Below are 23,024 nucleotides of genomic sequence, written 5' to 3' on the forward strand. Positions count from 1 at the left end.
AGAGCTAAAGCATGAGCTAAAAAAAGCACTGCAGCTAGAAGCTGTAGAAGATCCTATTCTCTGTGGATCAGGTGCAGAAGGGAACATACACACCAAATAGTGGGTTACACAAGAAAAGATCTATGCACCAGACCACTTAAGCTCTGAGGGGTGGATGAGCTTCATGCTGGCTGACTGCGAGTGGGAATTTCATCCCCTTTACAGGACAGAACCCAGAATGGCAGAGACCTCACCAAAAAGGTTTCTTTCAGCTTGGGGCAAAGATTTTGCCTGGTTACTCTAGCCCAATCTGTTTGCAGCCTGCTGCTCTTAAAAAGCCAGCTTTCGTGCTAACGGATACCCTGCATGCAGCATCACTGGACTATGTGGGACTGCACAGGGGACAGAGCAGGGCAGCGTACGGTCCAAAGACTAGAGTCCGTCAGGACAGCCTCCTGCTCTTAAAGGGCCACACGCCTTTAAAACACAGATGAAAGAACGCTGAATTTTTAAGACCCGACCCCAAGGAAGCTGATGACTCCCTATGCAGGGGCTGCATCTGCTGTGACAGATGGCTGTGAACACACGGAACACTGATTCTGGAGCAAGCACAGACTCCCACCAGGGGAGCAAGTGGATATTACAGAAGACGACACAGACTGTGCGTAGGTACATGCTGGCCAGAGGGAAGAGACTGTCCCAGCTTCTGCAATGACTTAAGCCCGTGCAGCCCTGCTGGTGTGGTGCTGGGTGGACAGCAGTGCCGAATGTGTCCTATGGCCCAGAAAGGAAGGATCACGTGGCTGAGACACTGTACTGCAACTCAGGAGACTGGCTCTGCCGCAGACTCTCCGTGCAACCTTGAAACTGTGAAATGGGGAGATCAGGCTTCTTTTCTCAGATCTATTTAAACAGTAAGCCTGGTGGGGTCAGGACTGGCTCCCATTATGTGTTTGTACAGCTCCTGGCACAATGGGGCCCTGACCTTGGTTAGGACCTCTAGTGCCATGGTAAGACAAAATCTTCATAGAAGGAAGGTGAATTCTGCCCACAGATACTCCTGACTGCAGCAGCTCAAGTGGACAGGAGAGAAGAATGTGGTTCGGTGTTTGGAATGAGTTAATAAGCAGGCTGTGGGTTGCAAAGGTGATCAGAGAGCAACACTGCAGGTGGCGGGACTGATACTGGAAAACGGAGACCTTCATTTCTACACCACAGATTCAAGCCCACTCCTGGTCACCAGGCACCAGAAATCCACGCTAGCTGATGGCTCTTCAGCTGCCTACATGAAACAAACTGGTGGTTACAATCCAGTTCCTAGCATGCCAGTGCTCAGCCGGCTCTACCCGGGCCCCTCTCAGAGAGGCCAAGGCATGGAGGCTGCACTGCCATCCGCTCTGGCCGGGAGCGAGTCACAGTGCTGGAGAACTAATGCTTCCACTGCCCATCTGTTCCATGGCTAAATCTGCAGGGGAACCAGTTTGGCAGCTTGCCCCAGCACTACATCTACTCCGAACTGAAGGAAGAGATGTGGCTGGATGGAGTGATCCTGGAACACACCCCGAGCAGATAGCTCAGCTGCTCTCCATCGTAGTACTGTGTGCCCTCTCGCTTACATATCCACACTACACTCACATAAAATGAACGCTGGAAGGAAACAGGAGGGGAAAGCGTTCAGCTGCTGCCAATGGGCCCAGTGCCGCTGAAGTCAGCATAATGCCATTTACATTGATCTGGCCCATGATAACATTCCTGCCAAAACATACAGTTCAGTAACCAAGGAGATGCAGATCACCTCACGTTACAGATGAAAAATTAGACTCACTCAATTTACCCCAGTGTAAATCTGCAGCAAGTCTGCTCGATACTCCAGATTTACACCCACATCTGGACCCTGAGATCTGAGTTTGGCCTCTAATTGCTGTAAAATGCTGTTCCATTTCGATCTGACAAGGAAAGGAAGGCAGTGACCTGTAAATCAGATGACACCCAACAGGGAAAACGAAGGCAGAGAAGCCATGTTTGAGAACGAAGCCAGCCGAGGCACAAGGGGAAAGGAGACACATTCCAGTAATCCCACCAGGATTGATCATTTCACTATAGGGAAAAGCAAGGAACAGAGGCAATTGCAGGGACAGCAGGGAGGCCTGCTTCCCCAAGACAAAGCTGGAAGCTGCAAAGCTAGGTGAGCTTAGCTTTTTATGGGCAGAGTTCTGACAGAGTAGTGTCACAGGGCAGTATGCGTGCTTGGGCCACACAGCGTGCAGTAAGACAGAGGATTTTTAAAAAAAGACAATGACCCTATTGAATACTGATGCTCAGTAATGACAACAGACTCCCAAGCTCATTACGTGCAGGCAAAACATGATGGGGGGGGGAGGGGATTGATGTTTTCACTGCAATGAAGGTGTCCCTCACCAGGGGAGAGCACTTTCCCAAAACCAGTGGCAAGAATAAACACCTTGGTGCACCTACAGCCTGGGCAACACTTAAAAACTTAGGTCAAGACACGTATGGCACTCAGAGGTGTGAAAAGTCCATAGCCCAGAGCAATGTAGCAATGCCAGCCTAACCCAGCTGTAGCCATTGGCAGATGCAGAGAGAGGGGGGCAGGAAAGAGTACCACCGCAGCAGGATCACAGTCAGGAGCCAGGGAGCAGCGAGCCGGCAGAGGAGCAAACTCCAGCTCATGCCCAGACAAAGCACTCACCGCTAGCACCCAACCAGGCTCAGGGCCCTGCTCCTCTTTGGATCCAGTTTAAAGATTTGGTAACCTTATCTCGGGGACTGCGTTCTCTACCTATGATCCTATTCTTAGTCCAGCCCAGCAGGATGGACTATATGACCTCCTGAGGTCCCTTCCAGCCCTAGCTTTCTACAATTAGACTCTGAGATCTGCACTGAGCACAACGTTGGTTCCATGCTGCGTGTCATAAATATAAAGGGAAGGGTAAACCCCTTTGAAATCCCTCCTGGCCAGGGGAAAGCTCCTCTCACCTGTAAAGGGTTAAGAAGCTAAAGGTAACCTCGCTGGCACCTGACCAAAATGACCAATGAGGAGACAAGATACTTTCAAAAGCTGGGAGGAGGGAGAGAAACAAAGGGTCTGTCTGTCTGTCTATATGCTGGTTTCTGCCGGGGATAGACCAGGAATAGAGTCTTAGAACTTTTAGTAAGTAATCTAGCTAGGTATGTGTTAGATTATGATTTCTTTAAATGGCTGAGAAAAGAATTGTGCTGAATAGAATAACTATTTCTGTCTGTGTATCTTTTTTGTAACTTAAGGTTTTGCCTAGAGGGGTTCTCTATGTTTTTGAATCTAATTACCCTGTAAGATATCTACCATCCTGATTTTACAGGGGGGATTTCTTTATTTCTGTTTACTCCTATTTCTATTAAAAGTCTTCTTGTAAGAAAACTGAATGCTTTTTCATTGTTCTCAGATCCAAGGGTCTGGGTCTGTAGTCACCTAGGCAAATTGGTGAGGCTTTTTACCAAACCTTGTCCAGGAAGTGGGGTGCAAGGTTTTGGGAAGTATTTTGGGGGGAAGGACGCGTCCAAACAGCTCTTCCCCAGTAACCAGTATTAGTTTGGTGGTGGTAGCGGCCAATCCAAGGACGACGGGTGGAATATTTTGTACCTTGGGGGAGTTTTGACCTAAGCTGGTAAAGGTAAACTTAGGAGGTTTTCATGCAGGTCCCCACATCTGTACCCTAGAGTTCAGAGTGGGGGAGGAACCTTGACACTGCGGGTCTCAGTACAGGCAGCCACAGATGCCCTGGGTTCCCCTGCACAGCGGTAGTTTGGTCAGTATCTCCGTATCCCTGCAATGGCATTGTGCCTTGCTGGCAGACAGTAAACGACGCACGCTGGTTATTTCACGCCATTTTTGCGGGTGGGACCACTGCAGCTATGCTGCACTTCCACCACGTCCACACCCAAATTCTTCCCCGTCCTTTAGACATCCTGAGATCAGAGCTCTGCGTGGCCAAGTTACAGTTATAGGTGTAAGGAAACGGAGGAAGATCGAGGGCAAGCTATAGCCCCTGAGTGAGGGTTGCCATTCAATCCTTATCTCACCCTGCTGATCAGTGCTGCAGTTCTTATATTTCTTGGGGGGGGGGGAGGAGGGGCACAAGAAAATAGCGTTCCGAGTTTCAAAGCGTTACATGGGGCTTTAGCCATACAACTGCCATTATGTGGCATGAAAAACTCACCTGGGGAATGCATGGATTTCCCTCAGATTGCAGTTACCTCTGGGTCTGTGCCATCTCAGCCACTCCTTCACAAGCACTTTGGGGAAGGGGATGGAAAGAAGGGATCCCTTGCAGTAAATCATCAGTTAGGGGGTGGAGGAGAAGGAAAATCAGGGATCTAATTTAAATATGCAAATCACCGAACTCTTTTCTGACCTGGGCCACCAAGACCCAGCAAAGTCTCCAGGTCTGTGCCAAACATGTTAGCCACAAAACAAACAGGCTAAATGGACGATGTTGCTGGCACAGGATGCTTATCACACAGGCCACCAGCCTATAACGACTGAGTCTGCCCCTGTGCAGCCAATCTTTGGACCGGCTGGTAAATCCAGGGGGCCCATCTGAACCCGGAGAGATCAGCGAGCAGGAGCCTGTGCTGCTGGTGATGGAAGTTACCCTGGCCTCCCCGCCAACCCTGCCTACCGGTTTCTGGATCACACTGGTGTTCACACGGGTCAAGAAGCCGTCGGGCACAGAGGTCCAGTGCCCAGGGCCCGCTGGAGTTCTGTTGGGAGAACAGGATGACCTGGGCAGGGTTTAGCCAGTCACTGGCATCCAGCTGGCTGCCCTCCAGCAGGATAAAGCGGCTCCCTGCAAGAGAAACACCGGTCGGGAAGCCTGCGATACAGAACTCCCCGCAAACTAGTTTCAGAACCCAAGCTTCCTGCAAGCCAGTTATAGGCACCCCACAGGCCAGTTTCAATTATAACTGGAATAGCCTTCCCCACACACGCAGCTCTGTGCTCGGAGGATGATGTCCCAGAACAGGGGCTCCCCTGGCCTGGCCCGGCCCTTCCCCCTGTGGTGGCCCATGATTTCAGACCTGGTTCCCAAAGAGCAGACTCTCCTCGGCCATTAGCTTCACGATGAGTCCTGAAGGTTACCAACCCTCCAGGATTGTCATGGAGTCTCCAAGAATTAATCTTTAATTTAAAGATTAATCTTTATGTAATATGATGAAATCTCCAGGAATTCATCCAACCAAAGTTGGCAACCCTAGTCCTGACGTGATGACATTCGGCAGCATGATGTACCGTCCACCTGTCGTGACGCCAAGGGTGGGCAGCTCCATACCCAGCCAGATTGGCATTTACCCTGGCCCACTCCCCCCGCCTGAGGGTCAGAGGGCAGAGCTGTGTGGGCGGAGGTGGGGGCGTGCTCACCGTCGGCAATGAGGTGCTCCGGGACGTGCAGGGTGATCTTGACGATGAGCGGGCAGCTCATGTGGGACGAGCACACCAGGCTGATCACGCAGCTGGTGACGCTGATCAGGGTCAGCGTGGTCTTGTTGACGGGACTTCTCGGCGAGCCAACTGGAACGGCAGCGAACAAAGAGACTGACGGCAGAGACACCAGAGCCACAGCACCAGTTGCCACTTCTAGAACACAATCCAAGGAGCTGCCTAGCTCCCCCACTCCCACCTCCTGATCAAACAGAGCAGAGAATACCAGACGGGTTCATCTTCCCAAGGAAACCCTCACCTCTCAGCCACCCTCACCACTCAGCCACCCTCACCTCTCAGCCACCCTCACCTCTCAGCCACCCTCACCTCTCAGCCACCCTCACCTCTCAGCCACCCTCACCTCTCAGCCACCCTCACCTCTCAGCCACCCTCACCTCTCAGCCACCCTCACCTCTCAGCCACCCTCACCACTCAGAGGATCAAAGGGATCACAACCCACAGAGTTTGCGTTAGTCCCCGTCTTGTTTGGGGTGATGGGGGAGGGCAGCTTTGCTGATCTCACAGTGCTGTGCCCTGGAACTGCTTCCACAAGCAGCCAAGTGTTTGGTTATTGGCCCATACATGTGCAGACTCCAGTTCCCACAGGTAATGAACGGCACTCCACGGAGTGCCTGGGAGGCTGGTCGATCTGTCCCTATCTCAAACATCCGCTCAGAAGCGGCAGCCTCTGTCCGCCCCCGCAGCGTCAGGCATCCTGCAGCTTCTGACCTATCATCTCTCTGACAGTTGGCACAATGCCCTGGCAGGGGAAGAGGCAACTCTGGGCCGCGAGAACACTAGCACTATCAAACCTGAAGCTTTAACAGCCTGAGGCTTCACAGTTCTCAGAATCCTTCAGAGCTGTGCGAGCGGTCCTAAGGGCTGCAGGCACATAGGGCTCAAAAGATGCCGTTTTGCTAAGAGTCACAGGACCCATGTGGCTAGAGGAACCAGCTGGTTTGGCATCACAATACAGAATGAGGTCTTAGGTGTATATAGCGCCTCTCACCCCAACGTACTTCACAAACTACACCACAGACAATTATTTGATCCCTGAAATGCAGCCACTTCGGGTAGGCAGCACAGCAGGAAGGTGGACAACCAGCACACTGCCCTACAGTGAGGGGAGCAGATGTTTTGGGAGATCAGTCTTTCCCTCCCACACACACTCTTCTGAAAAACACACTGGTCCAAATTCTGCTCTCATCCTCCTGACCGGAAATCCAGAGCAACTCCCATGAGGTCATTCAATGGAGCCACTTTGGATTTATACACGTCAAAGAGGAGACTTTGGCCCATTATGTTTTTATGGAGGATCATTCTTCACTTCGTCAGCTGTCTGTATGTTACTGCACATGTAACAGTTCAGGTCCTTTCACAACACTGTTGTGTGCATCAATGTGTTCTAAAAGACCACTGTAAATGGCTTCTTTTTCCAGCAGGTCAGAGATACATGGCTGAGTATTCAGTAAAAAGAAGAGTAGAGTATTCCATTGGTTTTTCTTGCTGGTAATTTTCTTGGATTCAGTTCGCCATGAATAGGTGCCATGAGATCTTTAACGTCCAAGGCTTTTAATCTCTCATCTGAAGGACTCATGCTCTGAGAAAACTTGTGCTGAGTTCACCTGTCTCAGAAAGGTGAAAGACTGAGGCAGCCTGTGTGGGGCCCCTTATCAAAGGGACCTGCCTCAAATGATTCCTGCTCTGAATTTGACCTGATCATCTTAAATTGCTACAATCCGGTGGTGAATACGGTGAAGCTGACCAGGCACATGCCAGGGTATGCTAGTGGCCTCCACGTCCATCACCAAGGTATCTTATGGAAGTTTTAATTTAGAACTTTTCCAAGGAGGAAAGAGAAATCAGTTAATTAACAGAGCCTAGACGGGGATTTGCTTGCAATGGAAGTGAAGTCTTAGGCTCATCCAGTGAGTGGACTGAAAGGCTGTGTGCTCATTTCACAAGTTCAATTATCCCAAGAAGAAAATAAAAGAAGAGGGAAATGCCATGACTTTAGAAACAGTCAGAGATATTTGCCTGTGTATTCAGCGAAAGGAAGATAAGGAGAAAATACCCATCAACAAACAGCACTCCTGCATTCCCAGACTTCAGCACATTCTCTCATCAGGAAGCTCTGGAGACTCCTTTCAGGTCTCCAGAGCTTCCTAACCCAAAACTTGTGAATCTCTCCCATCCCCGTCCTGGCTTGTGAAACAGTCAGAAGCAAACGGCACCAGTCCTGACTGAAACGGCCAATGCCTCATGCAGAAAAGGAATTTTCCCTTCCTCCTTCAAACATGCAGTAGCCCGACCAATCCACCCTGGACACTTTAGTCCAAGTCAACTACTACCCAGCATCAGACCTCCCGTTCCTGAGCTAGCTCATAGAGAAGGTAGCAGAAGGCCGACTACTAGGTAATTTAATCTTCTAGACCCAGCACAATCTGGATTCAGGCCAGGACATGGAACTGAAGCCACTTTAGCAGCACTGATGGAAGATCTCCTGCTGTCAATGGATAGAGGGCAGACATCCATTCTCATCCTCCTGGAACCTCTCCACAGCATTTGACATGTGGACCACGAGATTCTGCTGTCCTGCCTGAGAGGTGTGGCAGGGTTCCAGAGTAATGCACTAGGATGCTCTGGGTCCTTTCTGGAGGGAGGCACCCAGCGAGACATGATGGGGAACTGCACCTTGTGATACTTCTAAGCCTGAGTCTGTTTAAACCTGGGGTGTCACCCCCTAAGCCAGAAAGTGAGATGAGTCATTAGAGACAACTACCTGCAGGTCCTGGGATGGGCTCCATTCCATTCAACAAGGGTTCAGCCAATCCACAAGCAAGGACCCACCCAGGTGACCCCAAGGCAGGTATACAAGCTCCTAAAGGAAGCAGGCTCTCCAGTCTGCTTGACGTCACTACCTGGCCAGAAGCATTCCCACCGCTGGTAGTTTCAACAGACTGTCCCTGCTTCAGCGCTTGGCTTCTGCTCTACCCAGGCCTGTTTCCATGCCCCTACTCCAGCCTGCTTCTGCTCCTACCTCAGACAGCTGCCCGAAGACTCTGGCATGCCTCCACCACCAAACTGCTTGCTTGTGAAGTTCCACTAGGACCTCTGGGCCTTTACATGCAACCACTAGGTGAACTGGTCAGATGACATGGACGCAAGTGCCAGCAATATGCAGATGACTCACAGCTCTACTTACCCTTCGCCACACATGACCACACTGCTACCATCAATATGGCCCAGTGCTTGGACGAGATCAGCTCGTAGGTGAAGAACAGCTGGCTGAAGATGCACCCGAGCAAGCCAGAAGAGGGAAGAGGAGAGCATTATGTAGAGTTCACAGCCACGGTGCTGTCTCCTTTGGTTCAAGGTACACATCCACAATTGGTCAGTTCAGTCACTAGAGTTGGAGAGCTCCTGGATTCCTCGCTGATGCTAAGCAATCACACAGCAGCATCCATGAATAATGCTTCCTCCATTTCCAGTTGGCTAGGAGACTCCATCTCATCCTGGCAGACAATGATATGCTATTCACACCCTCATTACCTCTTGGCATGACTACAGCATTGCGATATACTTGGGCATGAAGCCTGCGGCACTTTAACGAAGCTCCACCTAGTAAAGACACCGTAGCGTATCTCCTCATCTTCAGAAACACAAGCTATCACGAGCACATCAAAGCTGTCCTCTACTCTCTACACTGGTTTACCAGAAAATAGCAAGTCAAGCTCAAGGTCCCTGTCCTTATCTCCAAGGGACTGATCTGGGCACACGACAGCTAAAGGACAGCTAAAGCTCAGGGATGCAGACTGTGGTCTACAACTCTATTCCTCAGGCACGCCGGAAGGCCCTACAAGAAGGGTAAAGCATGTCTGTGTGGCAGATAGAAGAGTCTTGGACGCCAGTCTGAGACTGCAGAATGAACCGCCCCAGGGACTATGGACCATCACAAACCTCCCCACCTTCCACTCCAACTCTTTGCCTATCTTCTCTAGGACAAACACGGAGAAACGTGTATAAAAACCCCCCAAAAGCAACCACCTCCCCAAACCAAGGAGTGTCCGCTGCACACCTCTCCCACTGGGGAGGGGATGAGAGAACAAACACCACATGACAGATGTTAGTCACATTGTTGGATGCAGTCTAAGAACCGACACAATAGAATAAAAGTTCAGTTGTCCCAAGGAGAGAACAGCAGGCCAAGCTGTGAGCATCACTGCCGAGGCTATAAAGGGTGCATTGGGGGGTGCAGAAGAGAATCTACAGTTCCCAAGAAAGAAGCTGATGGTAAGAGAAAACTAGTCCATCATTTTAGCTAGGGACAATGTTATTGGTTAACAGTACAGCCTTGTTTTACTTTGATATAGAAGGGTTGGTTTTTATAATAATTTCTCTTCCTTCTTTTAAATTGGGCACAGCTGCCTTCTCTATGTTTGTATACAGCCCATCGCTGGTGAGGTACAGTGTATTTATAGAATCTTTCCATCTGGTTTCCCCTTTGTGCGGGAGACGGTTTTATTAAAATAATAGCAGTAAGACACCGAACAGGGAGGCACAGGGGCTAACAAGCCAGGCTTTGAAGCCCATTACTCATTAATATACAACAAATCCAGCAGCAAAATTTGAATCTATTTCATCCTCAGTTGCAAAGATCTCCCAAACAGCTCCATGCGGCCAGCGGACTGGCTATGGACTAGAAATCAGCACTTCCTGATTCTAGTTTGAGTATCAGTTCTGACCGCCATCACACCAACCATTCAATGGAAAATCATACCCATAGCCAGTGTTCATGTAGAACCTACAACGTTGCACTTTTGCAGCACACAGCCATTTGAGGAAGCCTGATGAGACAAAACAGAACTCGGACGTCCCCACAAAGAGGATGCCCTCCCAGTCTGGGTTACATATCTGGAAGGAGATGGAACTATAAGACTACTGGAATAGGGGTATTGCAACCAGACAGCTGGACTGACGGCCTAATCCTGGCCCCGAAGAAGTCAATAAGAGCTTTACTAGTGACTTCAAAGGGATCAGGGTTTGTCCCTGAGCACTTACCTAACTCTCCATCTCTTCTCATCTTCACATTGGATATAGTCCTGCTATTGGAAAACACACGTAGACACAACCCGGGTCCAGCCCCTGCAGGAACATCTGCTTTCGATTCCCAACCTCCATTCTCCCCCCACCTACACACCCACCCACATGCATACCTCTGCTGCGCCGCCTGCTCCGAGATGGGTCAGTATAAAACGTCAGCTGGGGGTCGTTGTCAGCCTCTGTCCCAGAATCTCCTTCGGGGTTCAGAAATGCTGAGCCAGCTACAATTAACAGATGACAGAATCACTTCCAACAATCGCACTTTTCCCCCAACCTCTGCCCCCATCATAGCCACCTGCCGTCTCTCATTGCTGTTGTTACTTGCACTGCCAGAAGTGCCAGAGATCAGGGCCTCGTTGCGCCAGGTGCTGTACAAATGCACTCCTCTTGCCCTGAGGAGCTTACCATCTAAATAGACAAGGGCTGGGAGGGGAAACAGAGGCACAGACACCTGCCCAGGTGACCCAACCTCAGGATCTTTTGAGCTCTGCCCACTGCTGTCACCAATGCTGGCTCTTAAGTGGTCAGAGGGTGTTGATATGGGGAACACAAAGTGCTCCCTTCTCCCACAGAGGAAAATCATGAACTCTGCCTTGGGGACCTGCCCTGTTTGCAGTCCTCTGTTGTAGATGGACAATGCTGGTATTTGTACTGGTAGAGCCGGAAACTGGGGGACTGTGGCTTTGCCTGCACGCGCCAGATGGGGTGGGAAGGCAAAATCCCCGATGCAGACAAGGCCTGAGCTCCACCAGTGAACAGAACTCCCCACTGCCGCCCCCAGCCCCGGGGAGCCACAGGGTACCTCGCGCTTTGTTATTGATCCGCTTCCGCTGGCTACTGGAGGTATGAGACAACAGGGTAGCCTGCTGGTGGTTGGAGTCCACGGGGCTGGTAGCGATGATGTTATCCTTGTACTTGTTCATCAAGGACAGCTTGGCGTTGTCGCTTCCTGAGCAGGAAGAATTTAAGGCAAAAACTTTCAGAGAAAAGACAAAAAAAGGAGGGAGAGAGAAAGAGAGAATTCATTTCTCAGGATCCAATTCCTTTCCCAGCATCTGGGCGAGAGCTCTAGCAACACCTTGGATGGTGGCCCGGCCAGCGAAATTGACCAGGGTCCCTATGGGGGACAAGGGAACAGGGGCTGGAACAGGTTTCTTCCACTCCAAAGGTGCATGGGATGACAAAATTGGTTCAAACCAGGCTCTGGAGAACCCTGTCCATTCCAAGCAGCAGCATGCCCACCTATTGCAGCTCCACCAGCCCTGCAATGCATTGCTACCAGGGTGAGATCCAACAAGCAGGGAGAAACTCCTTATCTGGCCTGTAGCGTGGAGGAAGGGAAGTAATCACTTGGGAAGAGCCAGGGATGACAAGGAGGAAGGTTAAAACTCGCCCCATGAGATAAACTACCTCTTAGGCTGGGTGTTGGAGAAGCCCCAATTCATTCAGCGTCATCTTGAGGAGTCTGCAAATAGACAGGCATTCAGGCCCATCTGCACTACAGCAATAACTGAGTCAGGGGACCCTCCTTACAATATAGTTACCCCTGACCCAGTTACAATACTGTACAAGCTGTAGTGTAGATGAGACCTAACTGGGTCCCTCTCTGACCAGGCTAAGAGCTCGGGTTAAAATTTTCAAAGCTGCATAAGAGATTTCACTGCACAAACTGGGCAGGCAAATCCCTTAGGCAGCTTTGGAAATCTCATCCTTGGACTTCCCAGGAATACAGTTTAGATTCCACCTACAGGTTGCAAAGTGGCTAAAGGCTGTGATCAGAGGACAACTATGTAGTCACTAGGTCTTGTGATCCAAGAGAAGCCCCATTTGCATCAAGGTGGTATTAACACTGAAGACTACTGATGACACTTTAAACATCGACGTTAACTATCTCACTGCTGATCATTTTTTAAATGGACCCAGTGGTCCTGGGACTGTGGCTGGAGCTTGGGGATGAGGACAGAGCTGGGACAGAATACCACCACATTTTTCCCTTTCCATCTGACCCCTTATTGAAGCCTCTGTTCAGGGAGAAGAAAGGTGCGGGCACAGATTCTTGTACTGGAATCAAGGCTCTGCATTTCAGCACCACCTCTTATCTCTGCTACATCACATGCAGTGGAAGACGCGCTGCTAGATCTGGCTGCATGGAGGCCCCAAGCCATGGCTATGAGAATACCCAGGGGAACATACTCACTGCCATCCCATGCTTAAGGGAACCCCAAATTAGGTTGTCCCACACGGCTCTGGGATCAAATCAAACTTGCACGGGGAAAGGGGTATTCTGTGTATATGTATTCCACTGTAGCCCAATACCCAGCAATACACACAGGGAGAGGACTTGGTTTCAGTACTCAGCTGAGCCCACGCAAACAGGAAGAGCAAAGCACATGGAGGGTAAACCTTTCGACCCCCAACCTGGCGTGAGATCCATGCCAGACTTCTCATTGCAGCCCTGCAGCGAATCCAGCGTCCTGGTGACCTGGCTGGCGAAGTCCTCGCCGCCGTTCATGCACTCGCGCTGCAGGTGGTGACGCAGGTCAGTGATGTCGTACTCATAGCCGTCCAGGATAGGGGTCTCACGGATGCTCAGCGTGCCGCTGGAGTTGTGGCCTTGCACACGGGCGTTGCGCAGGCTCTCCCGCCCGTGACCCCCAATCAGGACTGAGGGGATGTAGTGGATTTCGTTGGCCGCCTCCGCGCTGGCACTTTTCTGGGGCTGCGGCACCCGGCGTCGCTTGCACCAACGCCGGCGGGTGTAGAGGATCATCACCAGGCACAGGATGGAGAGCAGCAGGGCAATCATCCCCCCCTAGGGAAGGGAACAGAAGCAGGGCTCAGAGCCACGGCTGGAGGCAGCAGAACTGCAGCCGGCCGCCGGGAGGCAGAGCTACATGGACAAGGAGATCAGTGGCTTCCATTCCAGCTGGATGGCCAGCGCGGCAGGGAACGCATGGCCAAGGGGGAACGGCAAAGGGGACTGGACGACTTTCCCCTCTCACCCACTAGTCTGACTCCAGGCCAGGCTGAAAGTCACGCCTGCTGCTGACACTATAGTTCGGGGTCTTATACACTTAAAAGGTCAGGTATACAAAAAAAATCGAAGCCCTGGCTTTCTTACAAGCCCTGCAGCTGCCGGGAGCTGTCACGTTTCCAAACGCAGCGTAATGGTGCCTTAAAAATGCCAAATTCCTTCCCCAGCAGGCAGCCCTCCAACTATAAACACGGGCGCCAGGCTTGGGACTCTGCCCCACCAGGCTCTAGACGCTGTCCCGCTGTATGTTCCACTCAAGGTGCAGGGATGGAGCACAGGGAAATCCTACTATGCCACGCCCCAAAGCGACCTCAGCAGATCTCCTCTCGTTATCAGACTGGGATCTCCAAGCACTTTGCAAAGGGAGGGTAAAGCAGATGGGGAAAACTGAGCCTACCGGCACAGACAGTGCCCATTTAAAACATAGGCCAGTTCCTCAGATGGTCTAAATCATCATAGCTCCATTCAATCAGGCAATGACAATATACACCAGCTGAAGATCTGCCCTGGGGGCCAAAATCACGCCTGGAATAAGCAGGAGCAGCATCCACTGGGAGTTCCCTTCAATGGTAATTGTGCCTTCTTAGGCCAGGGAAAAACTGGGCTCTACATTTCCACGGAGATCCCACTGTTCCTGGCAGAGGCAACAGTCTGAATAATGCATGTGATAACGACAGCCGCTATTGTTTTAGTCCTTCAAACAAGCCTGTGTAATGGAAACGGGACTGGAGAAGATGGGAGAGGCAGAGCACCGTCAGGAAATCAACGGTGTGGGATATAGCTCCCTAATAAGTAACAATCGTACGCAGCAGTTCTACCGTGCAGCTCAGCTGGGCACTTTGCAGAGGTGGGTCTATCCACTGGAGAGCTGGGGAAATGGCAGCAGGAAGAGGTGCAGCAACCTGCCTACGATTACACAGTGAGTCAATAGCAGAGACAGGGATAAAATCCAAGTCTCCTGACACCTGGTCTCCCGCTCTCACTACGAGGTAATATTTAGCACTGATCGCCTGCTTTCCAGACTGCATTTCAGAAGGGCTCAGGCTTGGCCTCATTCTGCTTCCACTGAAGCCAACGGTGAGGCAGGCCACGACGGAGCGCTTTACAAAATCCCACTCTATATAACTACTCAGAGTGGGGTACTTTGGTGCCCCAGAATACAGACCCAGATCTTACAGTCCAGTGTGACTGGAACAGTGGCCACCATCCGAGCGCCTCCTTGTGGCCAGGGTGCCTCTGCAGCCCATTTTCCCTTTCCTCAGGGCTGCTTAAACACATGCCACAGTCTCTCTCATCTGCTCACACCCCTTCTTAGCACCTGGTTTCTTATTAACACAATGTTCCAAAAAACACAACAATAATCTTCCACCTAGCTTTAAGCTGGGCACACACCCTCCTCCCTGAGGTGCTGCCCCTTCCCATCGTCTGGGCAGCTGGAGGAGAAGCAGGGTATGTCCTTTCGCCTTTGCCTTCTCCCAAAGGAAAAGCAAACCTTTCAGCTGGGACTTCTTACCCAGCCCCAACTCTCTTCCTCGGGGACCATGGCAGGAAACCCTCACTCCCTCTCATTTCTGTCCATAGTTCCCCTTCTAGCTCTGTCACCACTGAAATTCCCCCGACCCTTTATAGCCCAGGTGCCCGGCCCCACCTTCTTAACTGGCTCAGGTGGGAGCACCAGCTCTGGCACAGAGGCGCTGGACCTATGTTAATCACAGGGACCAGCCACCCCTTGACATAGACACAGGATGTCTGAGTGTAGGAAATGGGGAGTGGGGGCTGAAGGAAGACAGGGCCAACAGCACAAGATCATGATCCTTTCAGACATTAACACATTACACTGCCTGCCATCCCAATGAGACAACCCGCTACTTGAGCTAAAGGGGAACTCCCTTAACTACTGGTAGTAGTCGGTCCCTTATCCTTTCTGTGGAGAAGGTCAATGGGAGCAGAGTTGGGACTGGTTAAAGATTTCCTCCAGGCCCCACTGGAATAGACCTTGAATTTCTTCACTTGACTTATCTGTTTGGGTGAGGTATGGGGTAGCAGAGTGAGCTGGATCCCTGAACTCCTGGGTTCTGCTCCCAGCTCCGTCACTAACTCAGTGTCTGATCTTGGGCAAGCCGCTTCGCTGTTACGCCTCCCCCCCAATCTGTAAAACGAGGCTAGTGCGTACCTGCTATGTATAATGTGCTGACTTGGAGTGAATGAATTCCCATGTGAACTAGAATGTATCTTTTAGACAAAACCATCTGAGGGGGATTTGTGGTGGGGGATAATGCGACTGTCCATTTGGGGTCCTTTGCTCTATGGGGCTGTACATTTTTGTGCAGCACCTAGAGTGCTGTGTAGGTGCTTTGTAAATACGAATAAATAAGTCTAATCCCATTTACCCTCAGAGATGTCAGAGTAATTGTGCGGGGGGAGGGGGGATTTCTTGGCTCATTTGAAATGGAAGGAATTCTTGGCAAAAGAAAATAAAGAAAAGTCTCTGTATCACAACCCTGCCTCAGCCAGGAGAGCCTGCGATCATCAAAACATGGAAAGTAGCATATAAATCACAAAACCCCCAAGAGCCTGGCTTTGCCTCATGGGGAGCTTTCATTCAAACGCAAGAGTAAGTTACTGAAAAAGAACTAAAATTGAAACAGTCCTTAAATCATGTTGATGTATTTTAGTATTAAATCATTTTGGGGTGCTTTTTTTTTTTAAAGGAAACAGAATGTTCATGAATAGAGTCCAGCTGTCGGCTCGGGGGAGCGAAATCCTGTACTTATAATCCACAGGACTGGTACAGAACAGACAGATGATCACGCAGACTCACCCACTCAATGGATCAATCTTAACACTGCCCAAGACAGATAAGACTGCAGTCCGTAGGTGCTGGTTAGACACTATGGCCTCAATTCAGCCAAGCCCTTAAGCATGTGCTGAAGTCCAGCCTCCTTCAACAAAACACTTCAGCCCGTGCTTAGTTCCAATTGACTTCAAGGGAACTTAAAACACACACTTAAAGTTAAGCGCAAGCTTTAAATGTTTTGCTGAATCAGGACGGTAGGGCCAAGAGGAGCCAGCTTTGAAGCAGTTACCTGAAAGCGAGGGAAACGAATAATCTTTATATATTTATTTTCATGTAGTCTTTGAAAGCAGAGATCAGATTTACTGTGGGCAAACGCTCCTACTGGCAAAGTTTTCAGTGCCCAGGTGGGGGAGGTAATATCTTTCATTGGACCAATACATCTGTCGGTGAAAGAGACAAGCTTTCGAGCTCACACTGAGCTCTTCCTCAAGTGACGTTTCCGGCTGGTTTGAGCACTAGCGCACTCAATCTTTGGAGACTGTCCCAGGGGCTCTTAGAGAAATTAAGTGTGTGACTTAACAAAAGACAAGAGAAGACGGGATTGCTATTGACATTACAGTAGTGCCTAGAGGGGCCAACTGAGATCAGGGTCCCATTGCACTGTGTGCTGTACACGCACAAAGTGAAGCCATGTCTGCATGGGGCAATTTTTATTGGCAGAATTTTACCAGTTTAATCATACTGGTATAACCATAGCAATGGAATCCTGCTGGTAAATCTCCCTGTATAGACAAGCCCTTCAAGCCAGTCCCTGCCCCAAAATGCTCACAATCTACCCAGATAAGCCAGACAAAGGGTCCATTGCTGCTGCAGTCCATAGATAAAGCTGGAGCGATACGAGCTCAATTTTGCTGACTGTGCCAGTCCTCTAAATCTCGCATGCCAAGAGCAAAAAATAAATAAATGGGAGCCAGCTAACAGCTCAATGTCCATTCTTGGCCATTTTCCCTCTCCTCCTTTTTATGCAATAGGTGATCTTGATAAAATAAAATAATAACCATCATTTGCTCCATTAGGACAAAACATTAAGGGAATTATTGAATGAGCAACAGACGAAGCAGCTGGCAGAGTTCTCTAATGCCCATTACGTGTTAACCCTCTTTCATTCTCAGGATAATGGAGAAGTACTGACCCCTCCCTTCCTTCCAAAAAGAAAAATGTCTGCAGATTAAGCAAAGGAGCAGCCACTTGGAGGGCACTGCGGTTAGCTGGGACATAGCAGTCTCTCGGGGTTCCTTTTACTAGCCCCATATAGCCCTCACCATGTCACGTCATCACAGGGGTGGGCAACTGATCCCAGCAGAAGAGACATGGTACGCTGGTGCTTAAATGTGGCATCTGATTCCTGAGTGGTCAGTGTGGTTCTGAGTTACTCATTAGCAAGGACATAACGGGGACTCACATTATGACCCTTTTATGCTGCACTGGCCCATAAAGTCTGGGGATCTGGCCGTTGGGGAATATACCTAGTGTGTGTGGGAGCTTCCCCAGACAGCACAGAGCTGGCATAATGGATCTATGCCACCACCTTGTAGGCCCCAGATCTATGCCACCCCCTTGCAAGGAGCAAGGGAGAGACAATGAGGCACAGCTGTAATGCCACTGCATGCTGGCTCTTCTCAGCTGCTGGAACTGTAATACGTTTAGTTGCATTATATCATTAGGCCACTAGGTGCCTCTCTGTGTTACAGAGTTCAAACAGCATATGGTCCCTGGTAAACAAGGGAGACAAAGCTGGAACGCAAGTTATGTGGAAGCCTGTTTTTAACTGCCGTCGCAGTGGTTTCCTTAAATTAACACTTTCTGTTCAAGAAAGAGCATAACCTTATCTGACATGACATGAGCAGCCCGTTGGGTTCCCTAACTTATGCCTAAGAATTGGTAGAATCTTGGCTGGTTCAGAATTTAGGAAGACAAAGGTGGCATAAAGCAACATTTGCTCCTCCCCCACTTCCTCCACCAATTGGAATTGAGAATCAGGACCCTGCACTCCTTTTCAGGCATGTACAGGAATCCAGTTCCGGTTCTATCTCCTACCAATGAATCCAGATTCCATTCCAGGTGGGCACAGGAATCTAGTTCTAGTTTCCATCTCTTCTCAGTGGCTATATCCGGACAGCAGAGCAATGGTTGCTATAGAAATTCCTAAATTATGCAGAGCCTGAAGTGCTACTCAAATGTTGGCAATTTTAAAACCACAGCCACAGGTCATTCTCACAAGTGGCTCAAAGAAATAGACTCAGTCGCCCAGCACCATCACTCTTTGCAACACAGCTGAATTGGGAGGAAAAAACACTCAAAATTCAGTTTTAGCACACCACATTATTCTGGTTCCTGGCACAAGACCCTTTCCTAGGGTGTAAAGATGCTTCCAGGATGGAATTAATTTGGGGGAAGGGAAAAGGGGAAAATAAATATTTAATTTCACATGTTGGTGTAATCATCATCACCACCACCACCACCAGGCTTTCTTCCTGTTCATTTGGTAATAATCATTTCCTGGGCTCTTACACTCGTCCGTTTTCCACCCTGGAATTTATTTCACCCCAGATACAACCATGACCCGTAAGCTGACGTAGCCTCAAGTGGTCATTGGTTAATTCAAACCACACCAGCAGGAGAGGTGAAATATTCTCAAAACATGCAAGGTCACTTCAGACTGGCTTTCCTACAGAATCCCACCCAATCAAGCTCTAGGTTAGACACAAGGTTCCAAGCATTACATCATCAGAGCAAGCTCCCACTGGCTGATCCTGAGGGGGTGAACACTGTTACTACGCAACTGCTCATCATTAGCTTTTCAAAACAAACCCTTCTAAGGTTCACTCCATACCGGATTGGGAGGTCCTGTGCCGAATATGAGAGTCCACGTGACACTAAGCTGAGAGCCCACCAGACTCATTGCACCTGTAACCTAATTCACCCACAGGTGAGAAATGAGGACATTAGTTCCTCACTGTACCCCATCTGGTGGTTTTAACAATGGCCTCAGTGTAGAGGCCCTGGAATTTCCAGTCCAATTACAGACCAAATTATTCCCACAGAGAACCCCTGCATCGTGCTCCCTACTGATATACACTGTCTGGCTGTTGAACTAAAGTCTAGTTAACCAAAATATCCTGTGAACGCAAGTCCAATTGCAGTACAGAACATACCCCAGGCCTGTAGTGTGTATATGTGTACAAACATAAATGCATGCACACGCATACACCACTCCAGGATCTTCTCATTCTCCAGCAGCAGAGACCCAAATCCAGCAAAGCATTTAAGCACTTAACTTCAAACATGTAAATAATCCCACTAACTTCACTGGGACTACTCCCGTGCTTAACGTTAAGCACGTGCTTCAGGGCCTCTCTGGATCAGAATCTCGGCATGCAGCCTGCTGCACAGGCCATTCATTGCATTACTGAGATGGCAACCCACAGCCCGGTCTGTTTGAAGGCGCAGACTGGCTCCCCCACTGAGCTGAAGCCCCATTTGGCCCAAGATTTTAGGGATCTCCAAGACCTGTGGACACAAACAGGACCGTGCTGCATTCCATTCCAGAGAGGCAAGTGAAGAAAGGGAGCAAGTAGAATACAGGTGACTACGAGAGGAGTCACCAGGATCTGGAGTTCTCTGCCATCTGGGGGCCAGATCATCAGCTGGTGTCAATTGGTTTAGCTCCACTAAAGTCCACGACTAGAGTGAAAGGATGGTCCAGTGGAGAGGGCACTGGTCTGGGATTAAGGAGACCTGGATTTAATCCCCAGATCACCCATAGATTTCCTCTGCTACCACGCTGCCTAGGAAGGCGGTGTAGTAACATGATGTAAATTACTAAGGAGACAGTGTAGCCTAGTGGCTGCACTGGACTGGGACTCCAAAGGCCTAGATTTTAGTCCCAGGTCTGACACTGACTGGCTAGTTGACTTTGAGCAAGTCATGTCACCATCCTGTGCCTCAGTTTTCCCATCTGTAAAAGGGGGAAACTGACCCCCTTTGTGGAGCACTTTGAGACCAACTGACGAAAAGTGCTACACAAGAGCTGGTTATTATCACCACCTTGGGCAATCACATAATCTACCCTGGCTATCAGCTCCCCAGCTGTAAAACTGGGATACAGTTGTCATGAATTGCTCAGATAGTACAGTGATGAGGGCCACGTAAATAACTAGGTAGACAGACCAGAGCTCCCCTGATGTACATCAGTTGAGGCTGCAGCCCCTGTGTCGGGGATAATTTTAAACAGTTAACATACAGCCTTCTCGGCAAAAACGGACTAAATGTTTCCAGTTTGATTTTGCCGTTTATTAATTTTTCTCCACTAATCAAGCACAAAAGATGGAGGAGACACTTGGCCTCGGGCTGCAATCTGGAAGAGATATTGACATTCTCATTAGAGCAGGCTTCATTAAACAGCCTGTAGCAAGCATCAGCAGCCCATTGTCTCCAGCTAATTATCTTCTGCTGGCAAAGGAATTGGTATGGCTTCCCATCGTTAAAAACATAATCCACCTCACAAACACTGATCTATACTTTTTCTCTTTCCCCTTTGGCTTCCACTGAATTCTCTTTCCAGAGCTTCTGAGGGGAAGAGGACAGGAAGGCAGCAGAGGGGGTGGGGGATATGCAATCTGCAACACGCTCAAGGGGCTCGCACTTGTTATATTCCAAGCCCTGTGTGCTCACACACGCTAAATCAAAGCCATCAGGCTGTGGTTCCTCTGCTGGTGTCACAAAAGCAGGGGTGACAAAGCATCAGAGGGAGAAAAGCCTAAAGGGAGGGTGGGATACCATGCACAGGAAACAGAGATGTCTGGGGATCACAGGCGCTCTGGGGAACAAAATGGGAGGACTGTTGCATTTCTCTGATTTATGCACTGTTTGTCTCATTGGATCAGATCATTGGTTCACATAGACAAGTCTGCTTCATAGGTGGTGGCTCCAATCCTGGGCTATGGCCAAGCTAAGCCCAGTGGGACTGGTGGGTGATAGATTTGTGCCTCCTGGATTCTGGAGCACCAGTGCAGCCCTTGGCACAAGCTAGAGCAGCCCATAGAGAACCACCTGCAATGGTTTCCTATGGAGTCATCCAATTGTCTAGCATAGCTGGAGTGCAACGTGCTCTGGCCACACCTCCTCCTCCCTGGTCCCACCCCCTGCACAGATGGCTACACCCTACACAGAGGGCTGCAAAGAGGGACAGCATAGAGACCCTCACCTGGCCCTCCACCTCCAGGCAATCTCCATTACAGCAAGGCTATTCCTCAGGTGAGTGGGTGGGGAGAGAGATCCGCTGGCTTTGCAGCCCCTGCGGGCTCGCAGAGCTGACGTAAATGAGCCAGAGGAAACACCAGATAGAGCTGGCTGGGAAAGTTTTCCCGTCCCATGAAAAATTGAGGTATTGAAAAATGTTCCTCTCCCAAACGGAGACGAAAAGTCGAAACCTCAAAAAATTCTGCCATCTGAAAATCCAAAAGATTTCCAGTTCTGGCCCCATTGAAACGTTTTGTTTCAATTTCAACCTTTTTTTTTCTTTTCTTTTACACCTTTGTCTAAGTCTCAGTTTACCAAGCATGTCATTCTACCACGCGCCTGGGGATTGGCAGCATCTTGATAGTCATTACTGGTCACAACCACCGCATCCACCCTCCAAGGACAGCTCAGCACACAGGCGTTTCATGGAAAGCGGGAGAGGAAATTTTCAAAGGCTCAACATTCCCACTGAAAGTCAATGGGAGTTGGGCGCCTGTTGGGTGGCTGCTGCAGAGCAGAGAACGGCACCGCACCTTCGAAGGTGAGCTGGCACGTACCATAACAGAGATGTGGAGGATCCTTAGCTCCTCTTCCGCTGACTCAGTCTGGGGCTCTTCGGTGGGGTCAGCGCCAGGCAGGCTGGGGGTGCCATCTTGGTGGTGGATGTGGAAGAGCAACGTGCCGTTCTCCAGCCACTGCTGCCTCCAGCGCACCAGGGGAATGTCCTCGGTGTTCCCCGAGATCTCTGGAAAAGGAAACAAGGCTGATGCGTGAACACGGCTATGGTACAGAAAACCCACCGGAAATCCAGTTTACCTCTTTCTAGGGATTAAGTAGAGTGCAAGTGACCTATTTCTGGCTGAGCGTACGTCAAGCAGGCTGCAGCCATCTCTCATCCCAGGATCACTACTGTCTGTTTCACTGCATGCTATCAATGGCCCTTATAATCCCAGAGGATAAATACATTGCAGCTTCCCTCTTCCAAAAATGGGGTGTGCATTAGCAGCCAACTGCAAGTGGATTTAGCAAGGGCAACTGCTGAGAAGCCAGTGAGTAACTGTTATGCAGGTCCATGGCACTTACCACATAAGCCCTGTGACCTGACCATGGAGGCTTGACAGCATAGTTCTGGCCCCAATTCAGCAAAGGACTTAACAGTGTGTGATTAAATCCCTGAACTTCAATGGGAAGATGCAACAACTCCTCATATAGGGTTCAAAAGGCAAAATCTGGAGGTTTGTGTTCCTTTTATTTTAACATAAAAAGGGGGAGGGAGGGACCCATTTTAATTAAATTTGGGATGAACTCAGAATTTTATTGTCCCCAGAAGG

General features: G+C 49.9%; 1 protein-coding gene across 6 annotated transcripts in view; it reads right to left on the reverse strand.

Annotated features, from left to right (window-relative positions):
• ASTN1 (astrotactin 1) overlaps nucleotides 1-23,024 on the reverse strand; it is a 192,169-nt gene that overhangs the window by 91,580 nt on the left and 77,565 nt on the right. For 3 of the 6 annotated variants that reach the window (XM_075131479.1, XM_048859735.2, XM_048859739.2), the window contains exons 2-7: nucleotides 22,251-22,438; nucleotides 12,965-13,373; nucleotides 11,364-11,537; nucleotides 10,675-10,782; nucleotides 5,399-5,548; nucleotides 4,659-4,826 (exon numbers count right to left, since the gene is read on the reverse strand). In XM_075131479.1, coding sequence (XP_074987580.1) covers nucleotides 4,659-4,826; nucleotides 5,399-5,548; nucleotides 10,675-10,782; nucleotides 11,364-11,537; nucleotides 12,965-13,373; nucleotides 22,251-22,438 — 1,197 coding nt within the window. The remainder of the gene's footprint in view (nucleotides 1-4,658; nucleotides 4,827-5,398; nucleotides 5,549-10,674; nucleotides 10,783-11,363; nucleotides 11,538-12,964; nucleotides 13,374-22,250; nucleotides 22,439-23,024) is intronic. The other 3 variants (XM_048859737.2, XM_048859738.2, XM_048859736.2) reach the window with 3 other exon arrangements.

Source organism: Caretta caretta, chromosome 8 (assembly GCF_965140235.1).
Source record: "Caretta caretta isolate rCarCar2 chromosome 8, rCarCar1.hap1, whole genome shotgun sequence".
Classification (NCBI taxonomy): Eukaryota; Metazoa; Chordata; order Testudines; family Cheloniidae; genus Caretta; species Caretta caretta.